The following is a 26514-nucleotide window of genomic DNA, read 5'->3' as shown; positions in this document are numbered from 1 at the left end:
ACTGCCGTTTCCCCGCCCATGTCTCGGATTACTGAGCTCACCTCTCCTTCCAGCGCCGATATGTGGACTCGGAGCCCTGGGCGTCCCTGCTCTCCCCGCTGGTGTCTGTGTGACATCCTTCCTGCACTGGCGCGCAGACCCTGCGGCTCCCACGGCTCGGCTTCTGCGCGGTGGGCGACCTTGTTCTCCCAGTAGGTCCTCCGAATCACAGCCACTAGATCCAGAAGAGTTTCCTCTGCAATTTTTTCCTGATCCTTTTTCTGAGGCTACCATAACTCCACTTTTATTAAACTAAATTTTCCAGGACTATCGGTGTGCGCCCTCCCTATTCCGCCATCTTGGCTCCGCCCCTCATGGAAAATTTCTCTGTGCCTCTGCCTCTCTGTTACTCTGCCTTTCCAATACACGGGTCTCTTTTTTTTTTCTTTTTTTTAAAGTTTGTTGGGGCTGGCGCCACGGCTCAATAGGCTAATCCTCCACCTAGCGGCGCCAGCACACTGGGTTCTAGTCCCGGTCGGTGCGCCGGATTCTTTCACGGTTCCCCTCTTCCAGGCCAGCTCTCTGCTTGGCTGGAAGGATGTGGAGTATGGCCCAAGTGCGTGGGCCCTGCACCCCATGGGAGACCAGGAAAAGCACCTGGCTCCTGCCATTGGATCAGTACGGTGCACCAGCCGCAGCACGCCAGCCATGGTGGCCATTGGAGGCTGAACCAACGGCAAAAGGAAGACCTTTCTCTCTGTCTCTCTCTCTCACTATCCACTCTGCCTGTCAAAAAGAAAACATTTTTTGGAAGTTCTTTTTGGGTATAAAATCAATAATTTATATTCTAATAATAAAATTCCCAGAACTTAAAATCCATCCTAATATTTACAAAGTTTTTTTCTTTTCTCATGTATTTATTTGAGAGGCAGAGAGAGATCTCCCATCCTCTGGCTTATTCTGCTAATGGCTGCAATAGCCAGAGCTGGGCCAAACCAAAGCCAGGAACCTGAAACTCAGTCTGGGTCTCCCTCATGGGTTGCAGGGACCCAAGTACTTGAGCCATCATCTTCTGCCTCCCAGGGTGCATGTTAGCGGGACACCAGGATGGAAATTGGAGCTGGGACTCCAACAAGGCCCTCTGATATGGGATGCAGATGTCTTAACCCCTGGGCCAAATGCCCACCTCACTAGTTGTCTTTTTGTCATGTAAAATACTTTTCTTTCCAAGCAGCCAATTTTACCAACTCTCCAAGAGAGTCACAGTTAGAAAGCTTTCTCTAAGTTCTGGTTATGGTTAAGAACTCACCAATTGTTTTCTACTACTTGAATGTTTCTTATTTTACTTCCAAATGCCTGTTGCACTTGGAGGTGGCTTTTGTGTATGAAATGAGGTAGAGATCTAATTCTGGCTTTGTAGTTGTCCCAGCATAATTTCTAACTGTTCACCTTTGCTTCAGTGATTTAAGTTGTCACTCTAAACATCTAGGGGGTCCCCAAACACACTTGTGTCTGTCTGTCTGTCTACTTACTTCACAGTTCTGTAAGTCTATCCATCCATCAGTTCCACAGTATTCATCGACCTTGCAGCCCAGCCCAGCTGAGTGCCCACCATCCCACAACCTTCCCAATACAGACAGTGCAGGACTCGGCCTCCCACCCTCTGCTTACCACCCAGGCTTGTCTCCCCGGATCTTCCCAACACCACAGCCCTTCCGTCTCGGATACTGTGTCCCACGCCTGCTGCCCACACCAGCATGTCTGTTCTCTCCCACAGCTCTCTCTCTGCCTGGACCAGATGGATGCAGTCACAGAGAATGAAGTTCTGCACTGTATCCTTGTAAGCCACACACTACCATGTTGACTAGTAAACCAAAGCCACCCAGAGAACTGCCAGGCTCCGCCATCACCGGCCTGCCAAGCTCGCGTGCAAGCTGCATCCCAGCCCAGGCGCCTTCATTCAAAGGTCTCCTTATTGGGCCCTCAGCTGAGAAACCTCCCAGGGGCCTCCACCAAGGCTTCCTTATCAACAGCCTTGGCCAAGGTACCTACCTCCTGCCATCAAACTCGCCTTTGCCACTCCTGTCATTCTCCCCTCTTCCTCCTCTCCCACCTGCCTTACCTAGACAAGTAGGAATCCTCCTTCAGATAGGATTCTCCTGTCTGCACTGTCACTCAGAACATTAGTGAGCCAGCCCCTCTTCTTTTTGCCTCTTGCTTTTACCATGGGGCTGCGAGTAGATACGATCATTGCTTCCAGCTTGGCTCGCTGTCCTCACTGGCCATGGCAACACCTAACTCTTGCAGACACTCATTTTGAAAACACATGTAACTTACACATATTTCTGTTTCAAAAGTTATTTATTTAAAGGGCAGAGTGACATTGTGTTTTCAGGAATTCTCTGAGACGCAGAAGCAGGACATCTCCAGGACCTCCCAGCTCTGCTTTGTTCGGGTCTGACGTAGGGGACGCCATTTCCCCCTTGTGCTCGATCTTCTTCTCCAAAAGCATTGTCGACCACCCAATCTCAAGTGTGGTTTTGACTGTCCCTAGTCGCCAGGATGGACCTGTTCTGGTTGATCCGGGAATGGTTGGAAACTGAGTTGATGTCAAGTTTTTGCCCAAGTTTGAGTGACAAGGTCCAGAACAGTGGCTCCCAGAACCCAGGCTGCCTGGAGTTCATTAAATTCACTTTGGCCTGTTCCATGGGCATTGGCTATCCTCTCTCAGAGCTGGGCCAGCATTATCCAGTTAGGAGTTGTACTTCAGAGACTTTCAAGGATCAGGTACAATGTTCAGAAATGACCATGCAAAGTAAAAGTAATAGTCAAACGATAAATTCAGTTTGTAAAATGGTTTAAAATCATGAACCCAAGCCTGAAGGGGAACCAGCTAAATAAATCAAAGAACTGGGTGAGACTTACTGTAGCCACTCAGCCTACTCTCAGCTCTCCCAGAATTTACATGAGTCTAGCCATCTTGTCTGCCTACTAGAGAATTAAGACTAATTCTGTTACCTAAGACTACTTCAGCAAAGAAATTGAGTGAGTGTGGTTGAGTGACAACAGCCATTGAAGTTGAATCTGTACGGGCATTTAATGTAAATTTCTAGTCATATTTGCATCAGTGACAAACTAGAACTCAGATGTCCAAACAAATCTTGTTTGGCTCTTGGATCTAAGAGGGAGCTTGTGAAATGATTAGCCTGATTATGTCTTATAACACAGTCCTCTTCCTAGCTAGAGAGTGGTAGCCACATATTGGAGGAAACCAGAAGTCAGGATCCAGTCCAACATCTAGAGAGAGAATAACTCTAAAACAACAGACAGGGTTACACTCTACCAGCAGACAGACATCGTTTTTCTCTAAACCACTTTTCTACAGTTTCCCCTAGTTTTACAAAAGAGAATAAGAGGTAATTTGTTTATAAAATAAATTTAGTTTTAACAGACAAATCTGATTATTTACACAAGTGCTTCAAAAATAGCAATTAACTACATAGGAATCTCGAATTAAAAATCTGTTGAATGGCATGGGCCTTGGGCTGAGCAGTTAAGATGCAAGTTGGGATATTCCCATCCCCTAGCAGAGTGCCTTGGCTTGAGTTCTGACTGCACCTTCAGTCCTGGCTTCCTGCTGGTGCACACCTGGGAGGCAGCAGGTGATGGCTCGAGCACTTGGGTCCCTGCCAGCCCAGGTAGCAGACCCAGGGCAAGTTTCCAGGTCCGGGCTGCAGCTCAGCCCAATCCAGGGTATCACAGGCATTCAGAGGGAGAATCAGTGGACAGAACTCCCACTGTCTGCCTCCTACATAAATAAAAATGAAAAAATAAACTTCTTTGGAGGCTGGGAAGCCAAACCCAGGCAGACTTCAGCCTTCCTCTGCTCTCATCCCATGTCCGTGCTCAATGCCTCAGTGACATAACGAACGTGGGTTGTTTTCTTTCTTTCTTTCTTTTTTAATTTAAAACTTTTAAGAAGAGCTGATTGAAGTTCACTTCTTCAAAAATCAAGTTGCAAACTTTTACTGCAAATATAAAAATGAAGTTCTTAAACATCAACTTGATCAGATAGGAAGCAATTTAAAACTCTTGAAAGGTGTACTGAGAAAAACTAGGCTTTTTTCTCTTAAACACATTTGTTTTTTCCAAAAAGGGACATCTTCAGGAAAAGATAATAAAAATCCCAAGCTGCCTTGACAATGCGCTCCAGTAATCAGGAAGGTGCAGCTCCAATTGTCTGTCCACTGCTGGGGTGGGGACAGCCACGGGTGTTGGAGTCTCTGGCTCCACTTTCGTTCCGACCCACCTCTGTGCATCGCGGGAACCTTGGAGGGAGGCGGCCTTGGGTCAGCTGCTTGTGCTCCTCCGTCCTCTCCAGGCTGTCTTCGGTGAGGAGTGAGTCCTGCTCCGCAGCCCGCGCCCATGGTCTCGCTGCTCCGCCTTCTCCCACCACCTGCCCGCCAGCACCTTCCATCACTTCTGCACGGGAGGGTGGGAATGCCCTGGACCATGGCCTAGGGGCTGCACTTGCAGAGGGTAGCGGGGACCGGGTCCTTCCTTCTTTTCCCCACTCCCACTCTTCTGGGATTCTGCCACTCACAGCATGGACCCCTACACGTGGACCTTGTGTGCAACAGTGCGGGCCCCATGCCAAGGGCCCCATCCACAAGGGTTCTCCCCACGGTGCAGGCCGCGTCTACAAGGGTTCTCCCCAGTAGGAGCATGGGCAGTTTCTACAAAACTTCTCCCCAAGGTGGGGACCGCTCCAAAAGGGTTCTCCCCAAGGCGGGGGCCGTGTCCACAAGGGTTCTCCCCAAGGCCCAACCATATCTACACGGGTTCCTGGCCGCAGCACTTTGGCTGCCTTGCCCTGGAGCTGCACCAGGGTCTGCACCCTTTGCTGCCCACACCCCAGTGTCGCCCCACACTGCCGAGACCCTCCCTGGGTAATTCTGCTTATGCAGGCTGGGTACAAACACGCTTCCTCCGTGCTCTTCCCCTGGATGAACCAGAGCCTTTCGCACATGGAACCAGTTCACTGGGTCCACCGCCCTGCGCGCTTGGTTTCAGGGGCGCCGTGCAGATGGATGCGGGTCTCGGCCTTGCTGCTGGCGGCTGCGGCTCCTCCTGGGCGTGAGGGTGTCGTTGATCGGGTGCTCATGGCTCTCTGGGGTCCGCTCTCCGCTGCTGCTAACTCGCTGTTTGTATTATGCACTAGTAAAAAGAGAGAAGATTCTTATTGAACTTAGGCAAGTAAGTATATTGTCACAAAATAAGAATAGTCACAGTTTCAAATTTTGGCGGGACCAGACAGGGAAAAATAAAAATGTTGCCATTCTTCTCACAAGAATATTTATCAAATCGGTACACGCTATAGATAGTTCAAGCGAAAAACTTTCCTTAAATTTAGAACACAGAACATCCTTAGAAAACCCACATCCTTGGGTATCTGTACCCACATGGGAGACCCAAAAGCTCCTGGCTCCTGTCCTCAGCCTGCCCTAGCCCCAGCCCAGGGCAGCCATTTGGGGAGTAAACCAGCAAACAGACGATTGCCTGCTGTCTCTGCTTCTCTTTTTGTAACTCTGCCTTTCAAGTATATAACATCTTTTTTTAAAAGATAAGTATTAAAAACAAAGATCTTCATAGAAGCAACTTACATGGAATTACAGAGTTCTTGTTAGAGCTCTTCTAGGCGTAAGGACCTTCAGGAGTCACGGCTCTGCTCTCAGACATGGAAGCACGAGGTCCCCTCCTACATGACCTCCAAGGTTTGGGTCTGATGTGACTGCACCTGGGCACGGGCAGCTTTCACGGCAGTTTTGCAAGTACAGCCAAGATCTAGAAGGATTCATAGCACCCTCATTAAAGCAGTTACCCTGCAAGAGGGGAATGAATGAAGACTGTTTCTGATTCTATGAAGTTCTGTTTGATTCAGTTTTTGTATGAAAATCCACACATCTTAGAAAAAATAACAAATGTTTTAAAAAGCTTACCAATAATATTAAGCATGCACCGTGTTGGCACAGTGCTGATGATCAGGAAAGCAAAAATAATAAGGGAGAAACTTTCAGCCCTATGTATTTCCTCTCGGGCTGAGGAGTTCATAGTTCTGGGTGGAAATCATCTATGGACTTTCTGATGCTGTCGCAGGTGATCAGATCGTGCAAAGCTCTTGTCGCACTTGGTACACGTGTAGGGCCGCTCCCCAGAGTGCTTCCTCTTGTGTCTGCTGAGCTCGTCCACGCGGGAGAATCTCCATGGGCATCCTTCCTCACTGCATTCATAGGGCTTCTCCCCTGCAAGAGAGACAAGGAGAGACTCCTATCTCAGGGTCATGGCGGGCAGCGCTGTGGGAAGTGACCAAGAATAACAGGGTTTGGGGCACGTTGGGAGGAAGAGTCAGAGGAGAAATGCCTGGAGGGGGTGAGTAAAAAGGACATGGAGGGACAGAGGAAAACCATGAAGGAGGAGAGGAAGAAAGGAAATGAGGAGAAGAAAGAAGAGGAACAAGAGTGAACAGAGGGCGTCCAGGGCTGTTAGTTCTAGAATGGGGTCCATGAAGCCACAGTCCCCGTAGAGGCAGGGTCAAGAACCTACAGAAGGGGCCAAACATATTCCTTCCTTGTTCCATCACCTGCATACAATCCATGCCACAGAACAACTCTGGGCCAGGACCAGAGCCTGTCCTAGGACTACTTTATTCACCCTGTCCTTTCTTTCTTTTTTTTTTTAAGAGCTATTTATTTATTTGAAAGTCAGAGTTACACAAGAGAAAGAGAGAGAGGTCTTCATCCATTGGTTTGCTCCCTAATTGTCCACAATGGCCAGACCCATAGTGGGTAAAGCCACTGCCTGAGACACTAGCATCCCATATGGGCACCAGTTTGCGTCCTAGCTGCTCCAACTGCGATCCAGCTGCTTACTAATGATCTAGAAAAGGCAGTGGCCCCTGCACCCATGTGGGAGACTTGGATGAAGCTCCTGGCTTTGGCCTGGCCCAGCCTTGGTCGTGGCAGCCTTCTAGCGGAGTGAACCAATAGATGGAAGATATCAGTCTTTCCCCCTCTCTCTGTAACGCTTTCTAAATAAATAAATAAATAAATTGAAAAGGCCCAAAACCCCTTACCCCTATGTCTGGGTCCTCACTCACCTGTGTGTTTACGCTTATGGATCTGGAGGTAGGAAGACTTTGAGTAAGATTTCCCACAGTCAGGATATGTACAGACATAAGGCTTCAAAAGCTCAGGATTCTTCGGAGGCTGATAGCGCTGGGTCTGTAGGTTCCAATTCTGCTTTTCTAAGAGTTGTCCTTGAACCAAAGAAGAACTTGAAAAGTACTCTGGAAGTTGTCCTTGCATCAAAAGGAAACTTGAAGCATATACAAATCCTGGGTGTGGCAATGAGAAGGACTGATGGGGCATCATTTGAGTCCCATAGACTTGGCTACTATTGGTCATCATCTGGCCCCCAGAGAGGGAGCAGTTACCAGTGAAGGGCATCATCTGGCCCCCACAGAGAGTCTGGTCACCAGTTGGCAAGTTAATCTGGCCCACATATAGGGTCTGGTCACCAGTTGGAGAATTCATCTGGCCCACATACAGGGTCTGGTCACCAGTTGGTGAGTTCATCTGGCCTACATACAGGGTCTGGTCAATAGCTGGGGTATTCATCTGGCCCCCATACAAGGTCTGGTTAGCAGTTGTCAAGTTCATCATACCCTCATAGAGGGTCTGGTCATCAGTTGGTGAGTGCATCTGGCCCACAAATAGGGTCTGGTCATTAGTAGTGGTGTTCAACTGGCCCTGATAAAGTGTCTGGTCACCAGTTGGTGAGTTCATCTGGCCCACAAATAGGGTCTGGTCACTAGCTGGGGTGTTCATCTGGCCCCCATAGAGGGTCTGATGGTCACCAATTGGGGCATTCATCTGGCCCCCATACAAGGTCTGGTCAGCAGTTGTCAAGTTCACCTGGCCCCCATAGAGGGTCTGGTCACCAGTTGGTGAGTTCATCTGACGCACATACAGGTTCTGGTCACTAGCTGGGGTGTTCATCTGGCCCCCATAGAGGGTCTGATGCTCACCACTTGGGGCATTCATCTGGCTCCCATACAAGGTCTGGTCAGCAGTTGTCAAGTTCATCTGACCCCCATAGAGGGTCTGGTCACCAATTGGCGAGTTCACCTGGCCCCCATAGAGGGTCTGGTCACCAGCTGGTGAGTTCATCTGGCCCACATACAGGGTCTGGTCACTAGCTGGGGTGTTCATCTGGCCCCCATAGAGGGTCTGATGGTCACCACTTGGGGCATTCATCTGGCCCCCATATAAGGTCTGGTCACCAATTGGCGAGTTCACCTGGTCCCCATAGAGGGTCTGGTCACCAGTTGGTGAGTTCATCTGACGCACATACAGGTTCTGGTCACTAGCTGGGGTGTGCATCTGGCCCCCATAGAGGGTCTGTTGGCCACAACTTGGGGCATTCATCTGGCCCCCATACAAGGTTTGGTCAGCAGTTGGCGAGTTCACCTGGCCTCCATAGAGGGCCTGGTCACCAGTTGGGGCACTCATTTGACCCCCATAGAGGGTCTGGTCACCAGTAGAGTTGCTTATCTGACCCCTATAGAATCTCTGGCCACCAGTGGTGTTGCTCTTCTGGGCCCCATCGAGGATCTGGTCACCACCGGGAGTCCTCCCATGCCGCTCTGTAAGAGTTGTCATCTGAGCTCCATGGATAGTCTGGTTCTCACTGGGGGTGTTGATCTGATCATCACATGTCATCTGGATTATGCCGAGGGTCTTCAACTGGCCGTCTTCACTGGACACTGTCAGCTTGCCGGCAGTGCCAGCTGACTTCTGACCATCAGTCGGTGTCATCTTCGGAATGTCAGTGATACCTGTCATCTGGGAGTCTGATGTGGGTTTGGTCTGATCAAAGGTTACTTCCTGGTCTGTGAAAAGAGTCTTACTTTGGTCCTCAAGAGGCCTATCAAGGTCCATAACAGAGGGTTGTGTGGAGTTCTGGATGAGGACAGTCCCAGGGATGTTCGGAGGCTCAGAAGGCACTGTGGGGGTCAAGGTCGGCATCGCCAGGCTCTGGGCTGACTCTTGTTGGCTTCCCTCATCACAGGCAGGCAGAGGCACTGCCGGTGTTTCTGCCTCTTCCTTATGTGGCTCACAGAGGTCCTGCAAATACTCCTCGATTTCCTCAAGTGTGGGAGGGGTGTACCTCTCTCTGTTGTTGTCTAGTAACTGAAATAGATATTCAGCTGTAGGATCCTGCACAAAAAAAAATTAGAAGGTCAAGAGCCCAGCCCCACTCAAATTCCATACAGCTGTCTCCCTCCCTGCTGATCTCATCCTAGTCCAGCTCTTCCCCAGCCCTCGCCTTGAAGCCTGTAATCGCCTCAACTGACCTGATACTAGAATGGACTCCAACCAGTGCACCCTCCACACAGGGAGTAACATTTCTAAAGCACACATTCTTTTAAATAAAACATGAGGAAACAATTTTAAAAGACAGAGAGACAGGGACAGCGACTCAGAGAGCACATTTTTCATCTGCTGATTTCCTCCCCAGATGCTCACAAGAGCAGAGACCGGGTCAGGTGAAAATCAGGAACCTGGAACTCAAGCTAGGCCTCCCATCTGTGTGGCAGGGACTCGAGCACTGGAGTCATCGCTGCTGCCTCCTAGGGTGTGCGTGAGCAGGAGCTGGGAATGGAAGTGGAGCCAGGACTCCAACCCAGGCATGGTGCTGTGGGATGCAGGGGTCCCACAGCACTCTGCCTGTCCTCAAAATGCAAGCTCTTCCTAAGCTATTTCTATCTACCAGTGCAGGTAGGAGTCTAGAGGAATGCTCCACTATGCCCTGCCGAGATCTCACTCCAGGGACTCTTCCAAAGATGGCCCGCCTCCCCAGACATCTTCCTGGGATTCAATGAAGTGGATGCACTTTCTAAGATTTTTACCTCATTTCTTTTCTTTCCTATCATGACTCCAGAAGACAACTTAATCTCATGTAAGAATCCAGAGGTCCACGGAGGTGAAGTGAGTTGGCCCAGGTGGAAGACTGTTAACCACCTCTCTGGCACCCAGCAGCTTGAGCTTCCTGAGAACCTAGCAGGGACTGAACTATGTCTCCCCCAGATTCCTAGGCTGAACCCTGATCCCCAGTGTGTTGGGTCTTTGGGAAGAGATTAGGCCACGAGAGGAGAGCTCTCATGAAAGAAGTGAGTGCCTTCAGGGAGGCAGAGACCAGAGTTCTTTACTTCCCCCACAGGAAGGTACAGTGAGAAGATGGCTGTCCACAAGACAGCCAGCAAGCCCTCACCAGCCAGCGAATCTGCTGGCACCTTGAACTTGGATGTCCCACTCTCCAAAACTGTGGAGGAATAAATTTCTGTCACTTATAAGCCAGCTAGTTTATGGGACTTTGTTTCAGCAGCCCATACAGAACTCTCTTTTATTTAATGAACATAAATTTCCAAAGTACAGCTTATGGATTACAATGGCTTCCCCTCCCCCATAACTTCTCTCCCACCTGCAGCCCTCCCCTTTCCTGCTCCCTCTCCCCCTCCCCTTCCATTCACATCAAGATTCATTTTCAATTCTCTTTATATACAGAAAATCAATTTAGTATATATTAAGTAAAGATTTCAACAGTTTGCACCCACACAGAAACACAAAGTGTTTGACTACTAGTTATAGCATTAAATCACAATGTATAGCACATTAAGGACAGAGATCCCACATGAGGAGCAAGCACACAGTGACTCCTGCTGTTGACCCAACAAATTGACACTCTAGTTTATGGTGCCAGTAACCACCCTAGGCTCCCGTCATGAGTTGCCAAGTCTATGGAAGCCTTCCGAGTTCACCGACTCTGATCATATTTAGACAAGCTCATAGTCAAAGTGGAAGTTCTCTCCTCCATTCAGAGAAAGGCACCTACCTCTCTTTTTTTTTTTTCAAGGGAAAGGTTTATTGGGGAATACCCAACGACCGGAAAGCTGATTCCAGCCAAGACTGGAAGAAAAGTCACTCATCTTTTGTAGGTAGAGGGGTTTGAATGTAGAGAGGTTTTGAACAATTACACAGCATTAACTGGGGAAGAGGACCATCAGTACACACAGGTTGGGAGTAGAGCCATTGGTGGTAGAGTAGAGGTTATGATTACAAAGAAATGAGGCCCAAGTGCGCTAGACAGGGTCTAGAACAAAGGACAGAGTCATTATTAGAGGAGCTAAGAAAGGTGCTGTCTAGCCTACAATTAAGTTTTCTGATTGAGAGGCAACTAGAACCTGACAGAAGGGGCTTGAGAGTAATCTGGTGGGCTTTAGGCCTTGGAAGTTAAGAGGCCCAGACCTATCAATCTCTCCACATGGGGACATCCTAAGGGAGGTGTGAACCTCCTAGGGGAAGGCACTCTGTTGACTTTCATTACTTAGCTGGCCTGGGAGGAGAGCTGGCCAGGTAAAGGCAGGTGGCATCTCCAACAGGAAATCTACAGTTCTGCCTGCAATGTTGCTGACCCTACTTGGCCGTCCCCTCAGCTGCAGTGGTCACTTTGGAAGCTGGGCTGAGTGAAGGGCTTTTCAGCTTAGAGCCAATAAGATCTGTGGCTCTGACCTAGGCATCCTTCGACTCCAGGGCAGGTCCATTTCAGTGATCCAACTCTTGGCAGAGCTGCCAGGGCCCTTCACAAGCTGACTTCTGCTGCAGTCCAGGCTTACCCCATTGAAAGCCACTGCAGTGGACTGGCCTGGTGGGTCTCCTTGAGGGCAGATCACTGTACAGAACAGCCATTAATAGGCCTGCCACCCATTGCTTCTGATGCCTGGCTTTCTTATCCTCCTGAGTTTTGTTAAATCAGACCAGAGGATGCAAGTCAAGGGAGTGCCCAAGGCCCATCTCTAATCTTCAGTGGCCTAAACTACAAGTCTATAGTCACAGGCATGTTCTGTAGTAGTTTTCCTAAGGTAGACGATGCCCATGAGGAAAATAATATTCTCACTTTAAAACTTTCTTTCCCTCTGGTCTAAAAGGGAGGTTTTTATCTACTTACTGTTTACTTCACTGCTGGCGAAATCAATCTGGCTAGGAAATGATCATTTAAGCTCTTATTTTGGCTATGCTATTACAGAAAAGTGTTAGCCATCTCTTTTATAAGGTCTAAAGATTAAATGGTGCATCCTACAGATTCCTTCATAATAGAATTAGTTTCCTACCTTGAAGAGAATAGAGAAATGAAAGAACAAGTGGGGCTTAGAATAGAGAAATAAGGGAGCAAGTCCTAGATCGCTTGCTGACAATAGCAATATCACATGAAAAGTTAGCAAACAGTTTCAACCATTAGATAACAACTTAAGAAAACATTTACCAGAAGGTCCAATGCCGTCTCTAAATTTTAAGAATCATGTATTTGGAAACGCCTCTTAAATATCTAACATGGTGTAGTTTGTTGAACCAGTCAACTTAAGCACACACACATAAAATGTTTTTAATTTCTTCCTACCAGCAAGTTTAAAACATGATACAGAGAATCAGGTCCCACGAATTAAAACGTATATTTGATTAATTTTAGCAGCTTAAATTTACAGACACTCTTATTTAGAAGCCAATTAAAATAAAACTCTTAATACAGAGTTTTATTTAATAAAAAAATAAAGAGCACCTTCTTATGCAAAGTAATGAATGCAAGATGAAATCACAAGAATTTGGATAAAACTTAGGCGGTGAATGAAACCACAACCCGTCATGCCGAATATTATGGAATACAACAAAAGCTGCACCAGAGGGAAATGTCTAGCTATAAAGAAAATAAAAGCAAGAAAACTCCTACATCAACAACCTCACTACAATTTAAGGAACTAGCAAAACAGCAAACTAAACCCAAAGTTAGCAGAAAGAAATAATAAAATTATAAGCGAGGCGAGGGCCATCACTCTAATGCCAGCAGCGCTCCAGCTCCCTGCTCATGAGCCCGCGAAGGCAGCGGAAGGTGATCCAAGTCCTTGGGCCCCTGCACCCATGTGGGAGCCCTGGATGGAGCCAACAGGGCCATCTGGGGAGTGAACCAGCAGACGGAAGATCTTTGTCCCGCCCTCTCTCTCTGTACCTGTCTTTCAAATGGAAAGAAGAAAGGGAGCCAGGAAAGAAGGAAAAAGAAGAGGAAAATAGAGAAAAAGCCGAGGAACCACAACAAAAGGCTTTCCTGTCGCTGCCTCCCCAGTCACTGCCGCGCCTCCTGAGGAAGGGTGTCTTAACCCAGCAGCCTCCCACGCCGCCAGGCCTCACAGAATAGTCACGGCAGGCAGCTGGCTTGGAAGTGTCCTTCCACCGTCCACAGCAGAGCGCACTGAAGCCCAGGGCCGAGGCGTGGCCTGGGGACTCCTGCCGAGCAGCCAGGCCCCGGCCCCGCAGCCAGGGGACGCCAGCCCCACTGCCCTCAGCTGGCCCGCCTTCGCCTGGAGGAAGGTGTGCCCTCGGCCGGACCGGTACGTGCAAGTGCCCAGAAAGGATGGCCCGAGAGCCTAACGCGAATCGAGCGCCCTGCAGGACCCCTAACTTCGTAGGCAGCGTTGCGCTGCTGGGCCCCCCACACGCCCGCCACAGCGTTTCCAGTCCCCTCCCCACTGTGACGCTAGAACCCTGGGCTGGCGAGTGTGGACGCAGACTCACCATATTGGACGCAGAAAGAGCCCCTGGAGCAAACTGTGCGCTCTGTGGCAGAAACACAGCAGGGCAGGCTGGAGAAGCAGGAGCGGACCACCCACTGAGGCAGCCAGAATTGACCCTGTCAGCAGCAGGAGGTGCGGCCCTCCTTTTATAGCACTAGCGGGGCGGGCCGTGTGCACACCTGCTCCAGATTGGCTCCAGGCCCCGGCTACGCCTCCCAGGGGCGGAGCCCTGTGCTCCCGCCTCGCTTCTGCTAATTTCCCCCTGACTCTAGCTTGGTGATTAAGTCACTTGCCAAAGCCTATCTACCTGGCCTTGACCTTGACCTTGACCTCTGGCCTTGAGCTCCGGCCCCTCCCCCACCGCCCACCGTGAGTCTCCCATTGCAGCCCCAGGAGTGGGTTTTGTTGTGGCAGTCATCACGCACTGCGGGAACCGAAGATTGGCAAACAGGGTTTACCAGGAAGTCGGAGAGACCAGAGCTGACCTCCAGAGTTTTCTGTTACTATGGTCTGATCCTTATTTAAACACGCTCAAGGCCACAGCCTCTGAAACCAATCAACCCTTCAGTGACAGTGGAGTCCACCGCCTTCACCACGGCAGACTTAACCAAAATTACTTTGAGTGCCGGATCCTGTGGATTCGGTCAGCTCACCCTAAGAAATGCAATGCCGAGGCGGCACTGGGGTGCAGTGTGTACAGCTGCCGCCTCGGACACCTGCATTCCGTATACCCGTGAGTTCAGGTCCCAGTTACTCTACTTCCACTCCAGTTCCCTACTAAGGGCCTGGGGAAAGCAGTGGAAGATGGCCCACGTGCTTGGGCCCCTGCACCCGTGTGGGAGACCTGGAAGAAGATTCTCTCTTCGGCCTGACCCATCTTGGCCACTGCGGCAATTTGGGGAGTGAACCAGCATTGGAAGATCTCTCTCTCTCTGTAACTCTGACTTTCAAATAAATAACTAAGTCTATAAGAAAGGAAGGAAAATGTATTGTTTTCAAAGCTTTCTTCATTTGAAAGAGTTATATAGAGAGAAGGAGAGACGAAGAGAAAGGTCTTTCATTTGCTGGTTCACTCCCCAAATTGCCGCGACAACAGGCACTGTGCTGATCTGGAGCCAGGAGCCTAGAGCTTCATCCGGGTCTCCCACATGGGCACAGGGGCCCAAGCACTTGGACCATCCTCTGCTGCTTTCCCAGGTGTGTTAGTAGGGAGCTGGATGGGAAGTGGACAGCTGGGACTAGAATTGGCATCTACACCAAGCAATAGCTTAACCTGCTTCACCAAATGGCACATGCATATGAAGGGTTTCAAAAAAAAAAAAAAAAAACTCTTCAGTACTAGGAACCTATTTTAAAAAAATATTCATTTATTTGAAAATCAGAGTTAGAGAGGGATAGAGAGTGGTGATCTTCCAAGCACTGGCTCACTCCCAAGTGTCCACAACCGCCAGCACTGAGCCAGGCCCAAGCCAGGAGCCTGGTGAAGCAGCCAGGACTCTCACCTGCCCCCATATGGTGCCAGCATCCCTACGCCAGAATGCTAGCCTCAGTACGACTTTTAACTGGGATTTAGAAAGTACTGAAAAGTTCATCAAGTACATTAAAATTAAATCAAAGATAATAAACAAGCAAAGAAAACCTCTGAAAGACTGCTTAGAGAGGAGTGTGAAAAATGGCTGATTTCCGGATTTTACCACCATAAGGAATAGACAGACAGCCATGTCACGCTAATTCAAGCAAGGCTCTGGGTTTTGTTGAAATAAAATGGCTAACTTAAAGGAATCGCGGTTGGAGGGGGAGGGACAAAGAGCAGCGCTGCTGGCTCCCTGTGGGCCTGGCGCTGGATTTGTAAACGTTATCGCCTAAGGCTGGCTGGTGCCTCCAACCCAACGACCCTGGCCTGCGGGACCGCCTCGGGGCACCGCGGGGCCCTCAGTACTGCGCCCGGCATAGCCCCTCGTCCGCGGCCCAGGACCAGGCTACTTCAAAGATGCTTCACGGAAAACGGGGCCCATGTCTTGAACACTGGCTCAGCCACGTTTCAGCGAAAGAAGCCATTTGTTAATCGTGGGACAGCAGCCCATGCTTGGCGGCAAAGTGCCCAAGACAAAGCGCCACTGGCGGTTAACCAAGCTGTCAGCTCCACTGGGCCTTCTCCACGCCGCCACGCCGTAGAACCAAGGCAGATAGCGACGCGGACTTTGCGCCCTGGAGCCGGCGTCAGTGCGAAGCCCTCCACCAAAGAAAATCAAGTTTTAGATGAGGCCACAGAAGCGAAAGAGTGCATTACGTTTAACCGTGAAGAGCTGAAGATGGAAAAGGCTGGAATGCAACATGTCTGTAGCTCAGAAGCCTCGGGTTGAAGTTGGCCGGAATGGAAGGAAAAGTATCGACATAGTTTTGGTCCAAAGATTGTTTTATTGGAAATTTTCAAAATTTGTATTTTGTTTAGCACATGTATCATTTTCATCCTTTCTCCAAGCTGTTTCCTTCCTGATCGTTGATCACCACTTTTTGAAAAAATAAGAAGAGGCAATTTTCAGAATTTCCTGAACATTTCTTGATATTTGATTTTTGTGTTCCTGAACAAATACGGGGAAGTAATTTCAGAAACTTCTCAGCTGTGACCTTTGGAGTCCCAGTTCACATCATGCAAGGTCATCAAGTGAATAGGATTAACATACAGCATACAGTTTTCTCAATAAACTGACCTGCAACAAGTTTTTTAAGTGAAATACCTAATTTCTTTAAAATTACCTGAGTTATATAATTTTATTATTTAGACTTATTTTTAAACACTTTTTTGTTTAATAAATGTGATTTTACAAAGTGCAACTTTTGTATTGTTGTGGCTTCTCCCCCCAACCTCCTTCCCTCCCACAGCCCTGCCCTTTCCACACTCTCTCCCATCCCACCCTTCACTGAGTTTCATTTTCAATTACCTTCAGATACAGAAGATCAAATTATTCTAAGTGGAAACACAGGTGTGCAATTCAGTTGAAACATACTTTTAATAACTACATGTTGTACTTGTAAATTTCAGACAAAACCAAAAATTTTGTGAACCTGTCAAGTTATTGCACTACAAGACCTGGATCAAGTCAGAGTTTTCTGCCAGACTCCAATTATTAATAATGATTGTATTATTCTGAAATGATAATTCTGTTACTTAAATCGATCACTGACTGTAGGGTTTTGGCTAATGCAATCTTCAGATAATGCATAACTATTGTTTATCCTGAGCTCCAAAAATGTAAAATTCAACGAGGAGGAGAAAGGGAAATTCACAGTTGTCAAGCAAAATCAATCTTCAAAGGATTTAAACCCATGTATTCTTGTCTATGTGTTCTTCATAATGCTCAAAGTGAGAGGGTAAGTCTATCCCAGACTTGAAATAATTGCTCTAGGAGCCTGCATCGTGGCGTAGCAGGTAAAGTCACCACCTTCGGGACCAACATCCCATAGGGGTGCTGAATGGTGTCCTGACTTCTCCACTTCTGATGCAGCTCTGTGCTAATAGCCTGGAAAAAACAGCAAAAGATGGCCCAAGTTGTCTGGGCTCCTGCCACCCATGTAGGAGACCTGGAAGAAGCTCCTGGCTTTGGCTTGGCCCAGCCCTGGCCATTTCAGCCATCTGGGAGAGTGAACCAGCAGATGGAAAATCTCTCTCTCTCTCTCTCTCTCTGACTTGCAAATAAATGAATAAATCTTTAAAAAAAAATGATTGCTCTAAAATAGTGCATCTCTGCATTTGCTTCAGTGTTTGTCAGTGTCACCTGGAGAGCTTATTAATGTCAAGACCCCTAGGTCCCACCTTGGAATTTGTGCCTCAGGGGTGTGGGCTGGGCAGGGAGAATTTGAACCTAATAAGCTCTGAAGGAGTGCTGCCACTGTGTGTCCGAAGATGGCTTCATGTATCTGCCCCAGAACAAGACTGATAATATTTTTAAGATTTATTTACGTGAAAGTCAGAGTTACACAGAGAAAGAAGGAGAGGCGGTTGGGGGGGGGGGGTCTTCCATCCACTGGTTCACTCCCCAGTTGGCCGCCAACAGCCAGAGCTGCGCCGATCAGAAGCCAGGAGCTTTGTGCTGGTTTCCCACGTGGATGCAGGGACCCAAGGACCTGGGCCATCCTCCACTGGAATGGAATACGGTGTTGCCGCTGATCAACAGCACAGGCACAGGTGTAGCAGCCATTCTCCGTCTCCGTCACCTGGGGACTTTTCTGATGCTGCCTGTCTCTGGGCTCCTGCTCTCCCGGGCACCATGGCAGAGTTTGCCTGTGCCCCACCCAGAAGCGTATTCATCTCATATGTTCTGCTTCCTTATCTTGCTTGGGCATCCTGGAACTATGCATCCTCAACAGGTCGAGCAAAAACATTTGCTGTGCTCCAAGTTCTCCCAGAGTTGCTACCAGTGCAATGAGTTGCCTCGTTCCCACTATGAGGGGAAAACGGTCAAGACAAAGACAAAGAGTTGCTGTGAGGTTGTTCCACGAGTCATGTTCATGTGATGCCCTCCCGCTAGGACATGCTGCCTCTGCGGATTCTTCCTCCACATCCATAGCCTCCACGTGTCCATGACACAGGCAAGTGGAGAACATTCTAGCAAACACCTGAGCAGTCCTCTTCCCAAGCACCCAGGGCAGCACAGAGAAGCTCTCGTGGATTGGAGGAGACAGGGAGCAGTGTGGCACCCTGCTCTGGATCTGGGAATGACAATGGACATGCGTGGAAAGACTGTCGTAAACCAGGCAGTCCTCCCAGTCACTGGCTGAAGACGTGCTGGTGTTAGAATCTGTTAGATGAACTGTTTGGTTTCACTGATGTTTCCCTACTTTTTCTGTTCTCGTTTTGTTTGTCTCATGTAATCTTTATTACTTCTTTCCTCTTGCTAACCTGGAGTTTAATTTGCTCTTCTTTTTCTAAATCCTTCAAGTGTAAACTTTGTTTATTTGAGACTAACAGCTATGAATTTCTCCCTTAGCACTGGTTTTACTACAGCTCATAAGTTTTGATATCTTCTTTTCTTTAAAAATATTTATTTTTATTTATTTGAAAAGCATGAGAGAGAAAGAGAGAGATAGAGACTGATTGATTGATTTCCATTTACTGGTTGGTGCCCCAAATGCTTACAACAGCTGCGGCTGGGCCATGCTGAAGGCAGGAGCCTGGAACCCAGTCCAGGTCTCTGACATGGGTGGCAGGGACCCGAGTACGTAAGCCATCAACAGGGTGCATATTAGCAGAAAGCTGGAGTTGGGAGCAGGGCTGGCACTGAAACAGAGGCACTCTGATATGGGATGTAGGTGCCTTAAGCAGCATCTGAACTGCTGTACCAAGTGCCTGCCCCAAACAGTATGTTTTCAATTTCTTGTGTAGCAAAGCAGGATTAAACACCAGAATTTTAACTCAGTATAGCCCAGCTTACCTCATCTCCTAGGACACAAGTATGCATCCTGGCTAAGTTGCTTCCTCGTATCCAAAGAGTGTTGGTCATTTCTGTTCATGCTTCTTGGTGAGTTGCAGCTTCCTTTACATCATTTTCTAGCAGACTTGTATTTTCCCAGCTTCCTACTTGAGATTTCAGCAAATATGAAATCTATTTTATATCTACTGCTTGAGGTCACCAGTAACCTAGTACTAGCAGAACTGACAACATTTCTAGGAGTTAGGCAAGCATCTATGTCTTTCTTATAGAAAAAAACTTTCTTTTTTAAGATTTATTTATTTATTTGAAAGACAGTTACAGAGAGGCAGAGAGAGAGAGAGAGAGAGAGGTCCTCTATTCACTCCCAAATGACTGCAATGGCTGGAGCTGAGCCAAAGCAAAGCCAGGAGCCAGGAGCTTCTTCTGGGTTTCCCATGCAGGTACAGGGGCCCAAGCACTTGGGCCATCTCCCACTGCTTTCCCAGGCCATAGCAGAGAGCTGGACCTGAATTGGAGCACCCAGAACTCAAACCGGCATCCATATGGGATGCTGGCACTGCAGCCAGTGGCTTTACCCACTACGCCATAGCGCCAGCCCAAAAACCTTTCTTTTCAACAATATTTGCCTTCTACTGGATAACAAGTATCTGACAAGAGATTAAAAATCAAAATGGGAAGAAGAAATAACTGAGCTGATTTACCCATTATATTTCTCCCAAGAGATGTTGGTAACAAAATGTTACTGTGAAAACACCCAGTTGTTGATCATTCAAGAAATGTTTCCCTGTATTAAAAAAAATTGTCCTATAATTGCTTGTTTGATCCACTGGTTGTTTAAGAGTGTGTTGCTTGGTATGATTCTAATTTTTTTTAAATTTGCTGAGACTTGCTTTATGGCCTAGTATGTGATCAATCCTAGAGAAGGTTCCATGCACTGCTGAGAAGAATGTGAAGTCTGCAGATGTAGGGTTGAAAGTTCTGTAGATATCTGTTAGATCCATTTGGGCAATAGTGTCAATTAAATCTGCTGTTTCCTTGTTGATCTTCTGTCCGGATGATCTGTCTATTTCTGAGAGTGGAGTATTGAAGTCCCCAGTACTATTGTATTAGAATCTAAATCTCCCTTTAAGTCCCATAACATATCTTTTAAATAGACCGGTGCCCTGTAATTAGGTGCGTATACATTTATAATAGTTACATCTTGCTGTTGAATTGAACCCTTAATCATTATATAGTGTCCCTCTTTGTCTCTCTTAACAGTTTTTGTATTAAAGTTTATTTTGTCTGATATCAATATGGCTACACCTGCTTTTTTTTTGTTTCTGTTGGCATGGAATATCTTTTTCCAACCTTTCACTTTGAGTCTGCATGCATCTATGTTAGAGAGATATGTTTCTTGTAGGCAACAAATAGTTGGGTTGTGTTCTTTGAGCCAATCAGCCAAACGGTGTCTTTTAACTGAAGAATTCAGACCATTAATGTTCAATGTGACTATTGATACGTAGTGACTTTGCCCTGCCATTTTCCCGGAGATATTTTCTAGTATATGCTTTGAGCTTCCCATGCTCTTTTACTGGTGGTTTTTCTTCCTTTACCTTCTTTCATATTGATGCCGTGTTTCTGTGTTTCTGAGTGTAGCACATCTTTAAGTATCTTTTGCAGGGCCAGACGAGTGGCCACAGTCTTTCAATTTCTGTTTGCTATGAAAGGTCTTTATTTCACCTTCATTCACAAATGAGAGCTTAGCAGGATATAATATTCTGGGCTGGCAATTTTTCTCTCTTAGCACCTGGGCTATGTCTCGCCATTCCCTCCTAGCCTGTAGTGTTTCTGGTGAGAAATCTGCTGTGAGTCTGATTGGAGATCCTCTGAGAGTAATCTGACGTTTCTCTCTTGCACATTTTAGGATCTTTTCTTTATGTTTCACTGTGGTAAGTTTAATTACCACGTGGCGTGGTGAGGATCTCTTTTGGTCATGTTTATTGGGGGTTCTATGAGCTTCCTGTACTAGGATGTCTCTGTCCTTCTCCAAACCCAGAAAGTTCTCTGCTAGTATCTCACTAAAAAGGCCTTCTAATCCTTTCTCTCTCTCCATGCCTTCAGGAACTCCTAGAACTCGAATGTTGGTTTTTTTTAATAGTATCCTGTAGATTCCCAACAATATTTTTTAGATTTCTAATTTCCTCTTCTTTTCTTTGGTTTGTATGTTTTCCTGTGCTCTGTCTTCTAAGTCCGATATTCTCTCTTCTGCTTCACCCATTCTGTTTTTAAGGCTCTCTAATGTGTTTGTCATTTGATCTATTGAGCTCTTCGTTTCATTTTGATTTCTCTTCACTATCACACTTTCCTGTTCTACTAGTTTCTGAGTTTCATTTTGATTCTTCCTTAAAATTTCATTTTCACGAGAGAGATTTTCAATCCTGTCCAATAAGGATTTCTGTAGTTCAAGGATTTGCTTTTGAAAACTTCTTATCATACATTTTTTGAAATCCGAATCTTGCATTTCTTCTATCTCATCATCTTCATAATCTTGGCTTGGGGTGTTTGGTTTATTTGGAGGCATCATAGTGTCATCGTTGATCTTGTTCCCTCGATTTCTGTGTTTGTTGCTTGGCATAGTTAATTCTTCTTGTCACTGTGCGTTTTTTTTTTTTATATACTATGTCTGTGTTAAGTGGACTGCCTGCTGTTGGAGGAGTCTTGGAGGCTTGAGATGGGCGTGGCCTGAGAGCTCTGCTTGGTTCTTCCGGGTTACAGGTGTGCAAAGGTGAGACCCTCAGGTTATGCGTGGTAAATCTCTCTCTTTTTATTTATTTATTTATTTATTTATTTATTTTATTTATTTATTCAGGAGTTAAGTAATACCGCACTGCACGGCTGTGCAGAATTGATGGTATTTAGCTTCCAATCTCTGGCTTCTACCCAAAGTGTCTGTGCGGGCTCTGTTTCTCCTCTGGACTCCCACTGGGTTGCCTAGGCTACTGAATCCTAGTGACTCAGTTCCTTAGCTCTCCCCTGTTGTTATGTAAATCCAGAGTGGGGGCCTGCTCTTTGTCTCTTGCTCTCCTTTGCAAGGTTGGCAGAGAGAGAAACTCGTCTGTACCAGTACCCCCACCATGTTTTTTCCTTCTCTCCTGTAGTCAGTCTGGCGAACTATCCCGCTCCCCTCTAGATTCTGACTTCCATTTCCCCGCCCATGTCTCGGATTACTGAGCTCACCTCTCCTTCCAACGCCGATGTGTGGACTCGGAGCCCTGGGCGTCCCTGCTCTCCCCGCTGGTGTCTGTGTGACATCCACTCCCCTTCCTGCACTGGCGCGCAGACCCTGCGGCTCCCACGGCTCGGCTTCCGCGCGGTGGGCAACCTTATTCTCCCAGTAGGTCCTCTGAATCACAGCCACTTGATCCAGAAGAGTTTCCTCTGCAATTTTTTCCTGATCCTTTTTCTGAGGCTACTGTAACTCCACTTTTATTAAACTAAATTTTCCAGGACTATCGGTGCGCGCCCTCCCTATTCCGCCATCTTGGCTCTGCCCCTCAATGGAAAATTTCTCTGTGCCTCTGCCACTCTGTAACTCTGCCTTTCAAATAAACAGGTCTCTTTTTTTTCTTTTTTTTAAAGTTTTTTGGGGCTGGCGCCACGGCTCAATAGGCTAATCCTCCACCTAGCGGCGCCAGCACACTGGGTTCTAGTTCCGGTCCGTGCGCCGGATTCTTTCACGGTTGCCCCTCTTCTAGGCCAGCTCTCTGCTGTGGCCTGGGAGTGCAGTGGAGGATGGCCCAAGTGCTTGGGCCCTGCACCCCATGGGAGACCAGGAGAAGCACCTGGCTCCTGCCATTGGATCAGCGCGGTGCCCCAGCCGCAGCACGCCAGCCATGGTGGCCATTGGAGGCTGAACCAACGGCAACAGGAAGACCTTTCTCTCTGTCTCTCTCTCTCACTATCCACTCTGCCTGTAAGAAAGCAAAAGTTTTTTGGAAGTTCTTTTTGGGTATAAAATCAATTTATATTCTAATAATAAAATTCCCAGAACTTAAATCCATCCTAATATTTACAAAGTTTTTTTCTTTTCTCATGTATTTATTTGAGAGGCAGAGAGAGATCTCCCATCCTCTGGCTTATTCTGCTAATGGCTGCAATAGCCAGAGCTGGGCCAAACCAAAGCCAGGAACCTGAAACTCAGTCTGGGTCTCCCTCATGGGTTGCAGGGACCCAAGTACTTGAGCCATCATCTTCTGCCTCCCAGGGTGCATGTTAGCAGGACACCAGGATGGAAATTGGAGCTGGGACTCCAACAAGGCCCTCTGATATGGGATGCAGATGTCTTAACCCCTGGGCCAAATGCCCACCTCACTAGTTGTCTTTTTGTCATGTAAAATACTTTTCTTTCCAAGCAGCCAATTTTACCAACTCTCCAAGAGAGTCACAGTTAGAAAGCTTTCTCTAAGTTCTGGTTATGGTTAAGAACTCACCAATTGTTTTCTACTACTTGAATGTTTCTTATTTTACTTCCAAATGCCTGTTGCACTTGGAGGTGGCTTTTGTGTATGAAATGAGGTAGAGATCTAATTCTGGCTTTGTAGTTGTCCCAGCATAATTTCTAACTGTTCACCTTTGCTTCAGTGATTTAAGTTGTCACTCTAAACATCTAGGGGGTCCCCAAACACACTTGTGTCTGTCTGTCTGTCTACTTACTGCACAGTTGTTAGTCTATCCATCCATCAGTTCCACAGTATTCATCGACCTTGCAGCCCAGCCCAGCTGAGTGCCCACCATCCCACAACCTTCCCAATACAGACAGTGCAGGACTCGGCCTCCCACCCTCTGCTTACCACCCAGGCTTGTCTCCGCGGATCTTCCCAACACCACAGCCTTTCCGACTCAGATACTGTGTCCCACGCCTGCTGCCCACACCAGCATGTCTGTTCTCTCCCACAGCTCTCTCTCTGCCTGGACCAGATGGATGCAGTCACAGAGAATGAAGTTCTGCACTGTTATCTTGTAAGCCACACACTACCATGTTGACTAGTAAACCAAAGCCACCCAGAGAACTGCCAGGCTCTGCCATCACCGGCCTGCCAAGCTCGCATGCAAGCTGCATCCCAGCCCAGGCGCCTTCATTCAAAGGTCTCCTTATTGGGCCCTCAGCTGAGAAACCTCCCAGGGGCCTCCACCAAGGCTTCCTTATCAACAGCCTTGGCCAAGGTACCTACCTCCTGCCATCAAACTCGCCTTTGCCACTCCTGTCATTCTCCCCTCTTCCTCCCCTCCGGCCTGCCGTCCCAAGACAAGTAGGAATCCTCCTTCAGATAGGATTCTCCTGTCTGCACTGTCACTCAGAACATTAGTGAGCCAGCCCCTCTTCTTTTTGCCTCTTGCTTTTACCATGGGGCTGCGAGTAGATACGATCATTGCTTCCAGCTTGGCTCGCTGTCCTCACTGGCCATGGCAACACCTAACTCTTGCAGACACTCATTTTGAAAACACATGTAACTTACACACATTTCTGTTTCAAAAGTTATTTATTCAAAGGGCAGAGTGACATTGTGTTTTCAGGAATTCTCTGAGACACAGAAGCAGGACATCTCCAGGACCTCCCAGCTCTGCTTTGTTCGGGTCTGACGTAGGGGACGCCATTTCCCCCTTGTGCTCGATCTTCTTCTCCAAAAGCATTGTCGACTACCCAATCTCAAGTGTGGTTTTGACTGTCCCTCGACACCAGGATGGACCTGTTCTGGTTCATTCGGGAATGGTTGGAAACTGAGTTGATGTCAAGTCTTTGCCCATGTTTGAGTGACAAGGTCCAGAAAAGTGGCTCGCAGAACCCAGGCTGCCTGGAGTTCATTAAAATCACTTGGGCCTGTTCCATGGGCATTGGCTATCCTCTCTCAGAGCTGGACCAGCATTATCCAGTTAGGAGTTGTACTTCAGAGACTTTCAAGGATCAGGTACAATGTTCAGAAATGACCATGCTAAGTAAAATTAATAGTCAAATGATAAATTCAGTTTGTAAAATGGTTTAAAATCATGAACTCAAGCCTGAAGGGGAACCAGCTAAATAAATCAAAGAACTGGGTGAGACTAACTGTAGCCACTCAGCCTACTCTCAGCTCCCCCAGAATTTACATGAGTCTAGCCATCTTGTCTGCCTACTAGAGAATTAAGACTAATTCTGTTACCTAAGACTACCTCAGCAAAGAAATTGAGTGAGTGTGTTGAGTGACAACAGCCATTGAAGTTGAAGCCGTACGGGCATTTAATGTAAATTTCTAGTCATATTTGCATCAGTGACAAACTAGAACTCAGATGTCCAAACAAATCTTGTTTGGCTCTTGGATCTAAGAGGGAGCTCGTGAAATGATTAGCCTGATTATGTCTTACAACACAGTCCTCTTCCTAGCTAGAGAGTGGTAGCCACATATTAGGGGAAACCAGAAGTCAGGATCCAGTCCAACATCTAGAGAGAGAATAACTCTAAAACAACAGACAGGGTTACACTCTACCAGCAGACAGACATCGTTTTTCTCTAAACCACTTTTCTACAGTTTCCCCTAGTTTTACAAAAGAGAATAAGAGGTAATTTGTTTATAAAATAAATTTAGTTTCAACAGACAAATCTGATTATTTACACAAGTGCTTCAAAAATAGCAATTAACTACATAGGAATCTCTGAATTAAAAATCTGTTGAATGGCATGGGCCTTGGGCTGAGCAGTTAAGATGCAAGTTGGGATATTCCCATCCCCTAGCAGAGTGCCTGGGCTTGAGTCTGACTGCACCTTCACTCCGGGCTTCCTGCTGGTGCACACCTGGGAGGCAGCAGGTGATGGCTCGAGCACTTGGGTCCCTGCCAGCCCAGGTAGCAGACCCAGGGCGAGTTTCCAGGTCCGGGCTGCAGCTCAGCCCAATCCAGGCTATCACAGGCATTCAGAGGGAGAATCAGTGGACAGAACTCCCACTGTCTGCCTTCTACATAAATAAAAATGAAAATAAACTTCTTTGGAGGCTGGGAAGCCAAACCCAGGCAGACTTCAGCCTTCCTCTGCTCTCATCCCATGTCCGTGCTCAATGCCACAGTGACATAACCAACGTGGGTTGTTTTCTTTCTTTTTTTTTTTTTTAATTTAAACCTTTAACAAGAGCTGATTGAAGTTCACTGTTTCAAAAATCAAGTTGCAAACTTTTACTGCAAATATAAAAATGAAGTTCTTAAAACATCTCAGCTTGATCAGACAGGAAACAATTTAAAACTCTTTAAAGGTGTACTGAGAAAAACTAGGCTTTTCTTCTTAAACACATTTGTTATTACCAAAAAGCGACATCTTCAGGAAAAGATAATAAAAATCCCAAGCTGCCTTGACAATGCGCTCTTGTAATCAGGAAGGTGCAGCTCCAATTGTCTGTGCACTGCTGGTGTGGGGAC

General features: G+C 47.4%; 1 protein-coding gene across 1 annotated transcript; it reads right to left on the bottom strand.

Annotated features, from left to right (window-relative positions):
- Positions 1 to 6105: 6105 nt before the first annotated feature.
- LOC100347417 (Kruppel-like factor 18) lies at positions 6106 to 24765 on the bottom strand. The gene is made up of 4 exons (XM_070076797.1): positions 24687 to 24765; positions 10250 to 10362; positions 7136 to 9257; positions 6106 to 6281 (listed from the first exon to the last, which is right to left on the bottom strand). Exons 1-4 carry the CDS (start codon positions 24763 to 24765, stop codon positions 6106 to 6108), a joined length of 2490 nt encoding a protein of 829 aa, XP_069932898.1.
- Positions 24766 to 26514: the final 1749 nt, after the last annotated feature.

Source organism: Oryctolagus cuniculus, chromosome 7 (genome assembly GCF_964237555.1).
Source record: "Oryctolagus cuniculus chromosome 7, mOryCun1.1, whole genome shotgun sequence".
Lineage (NCBI taxonomy): Eukaryota > Metazoa > Chordata > Mammalia > Lagomorpha > Leporidae > Oryctolagus > Oryctolagus cuniculus.
The sequence above is the reverse complement of the archived record's forward strand: the minus strand, read 5'-3'. Positions and strand labels throughout refer to the sequence as shown.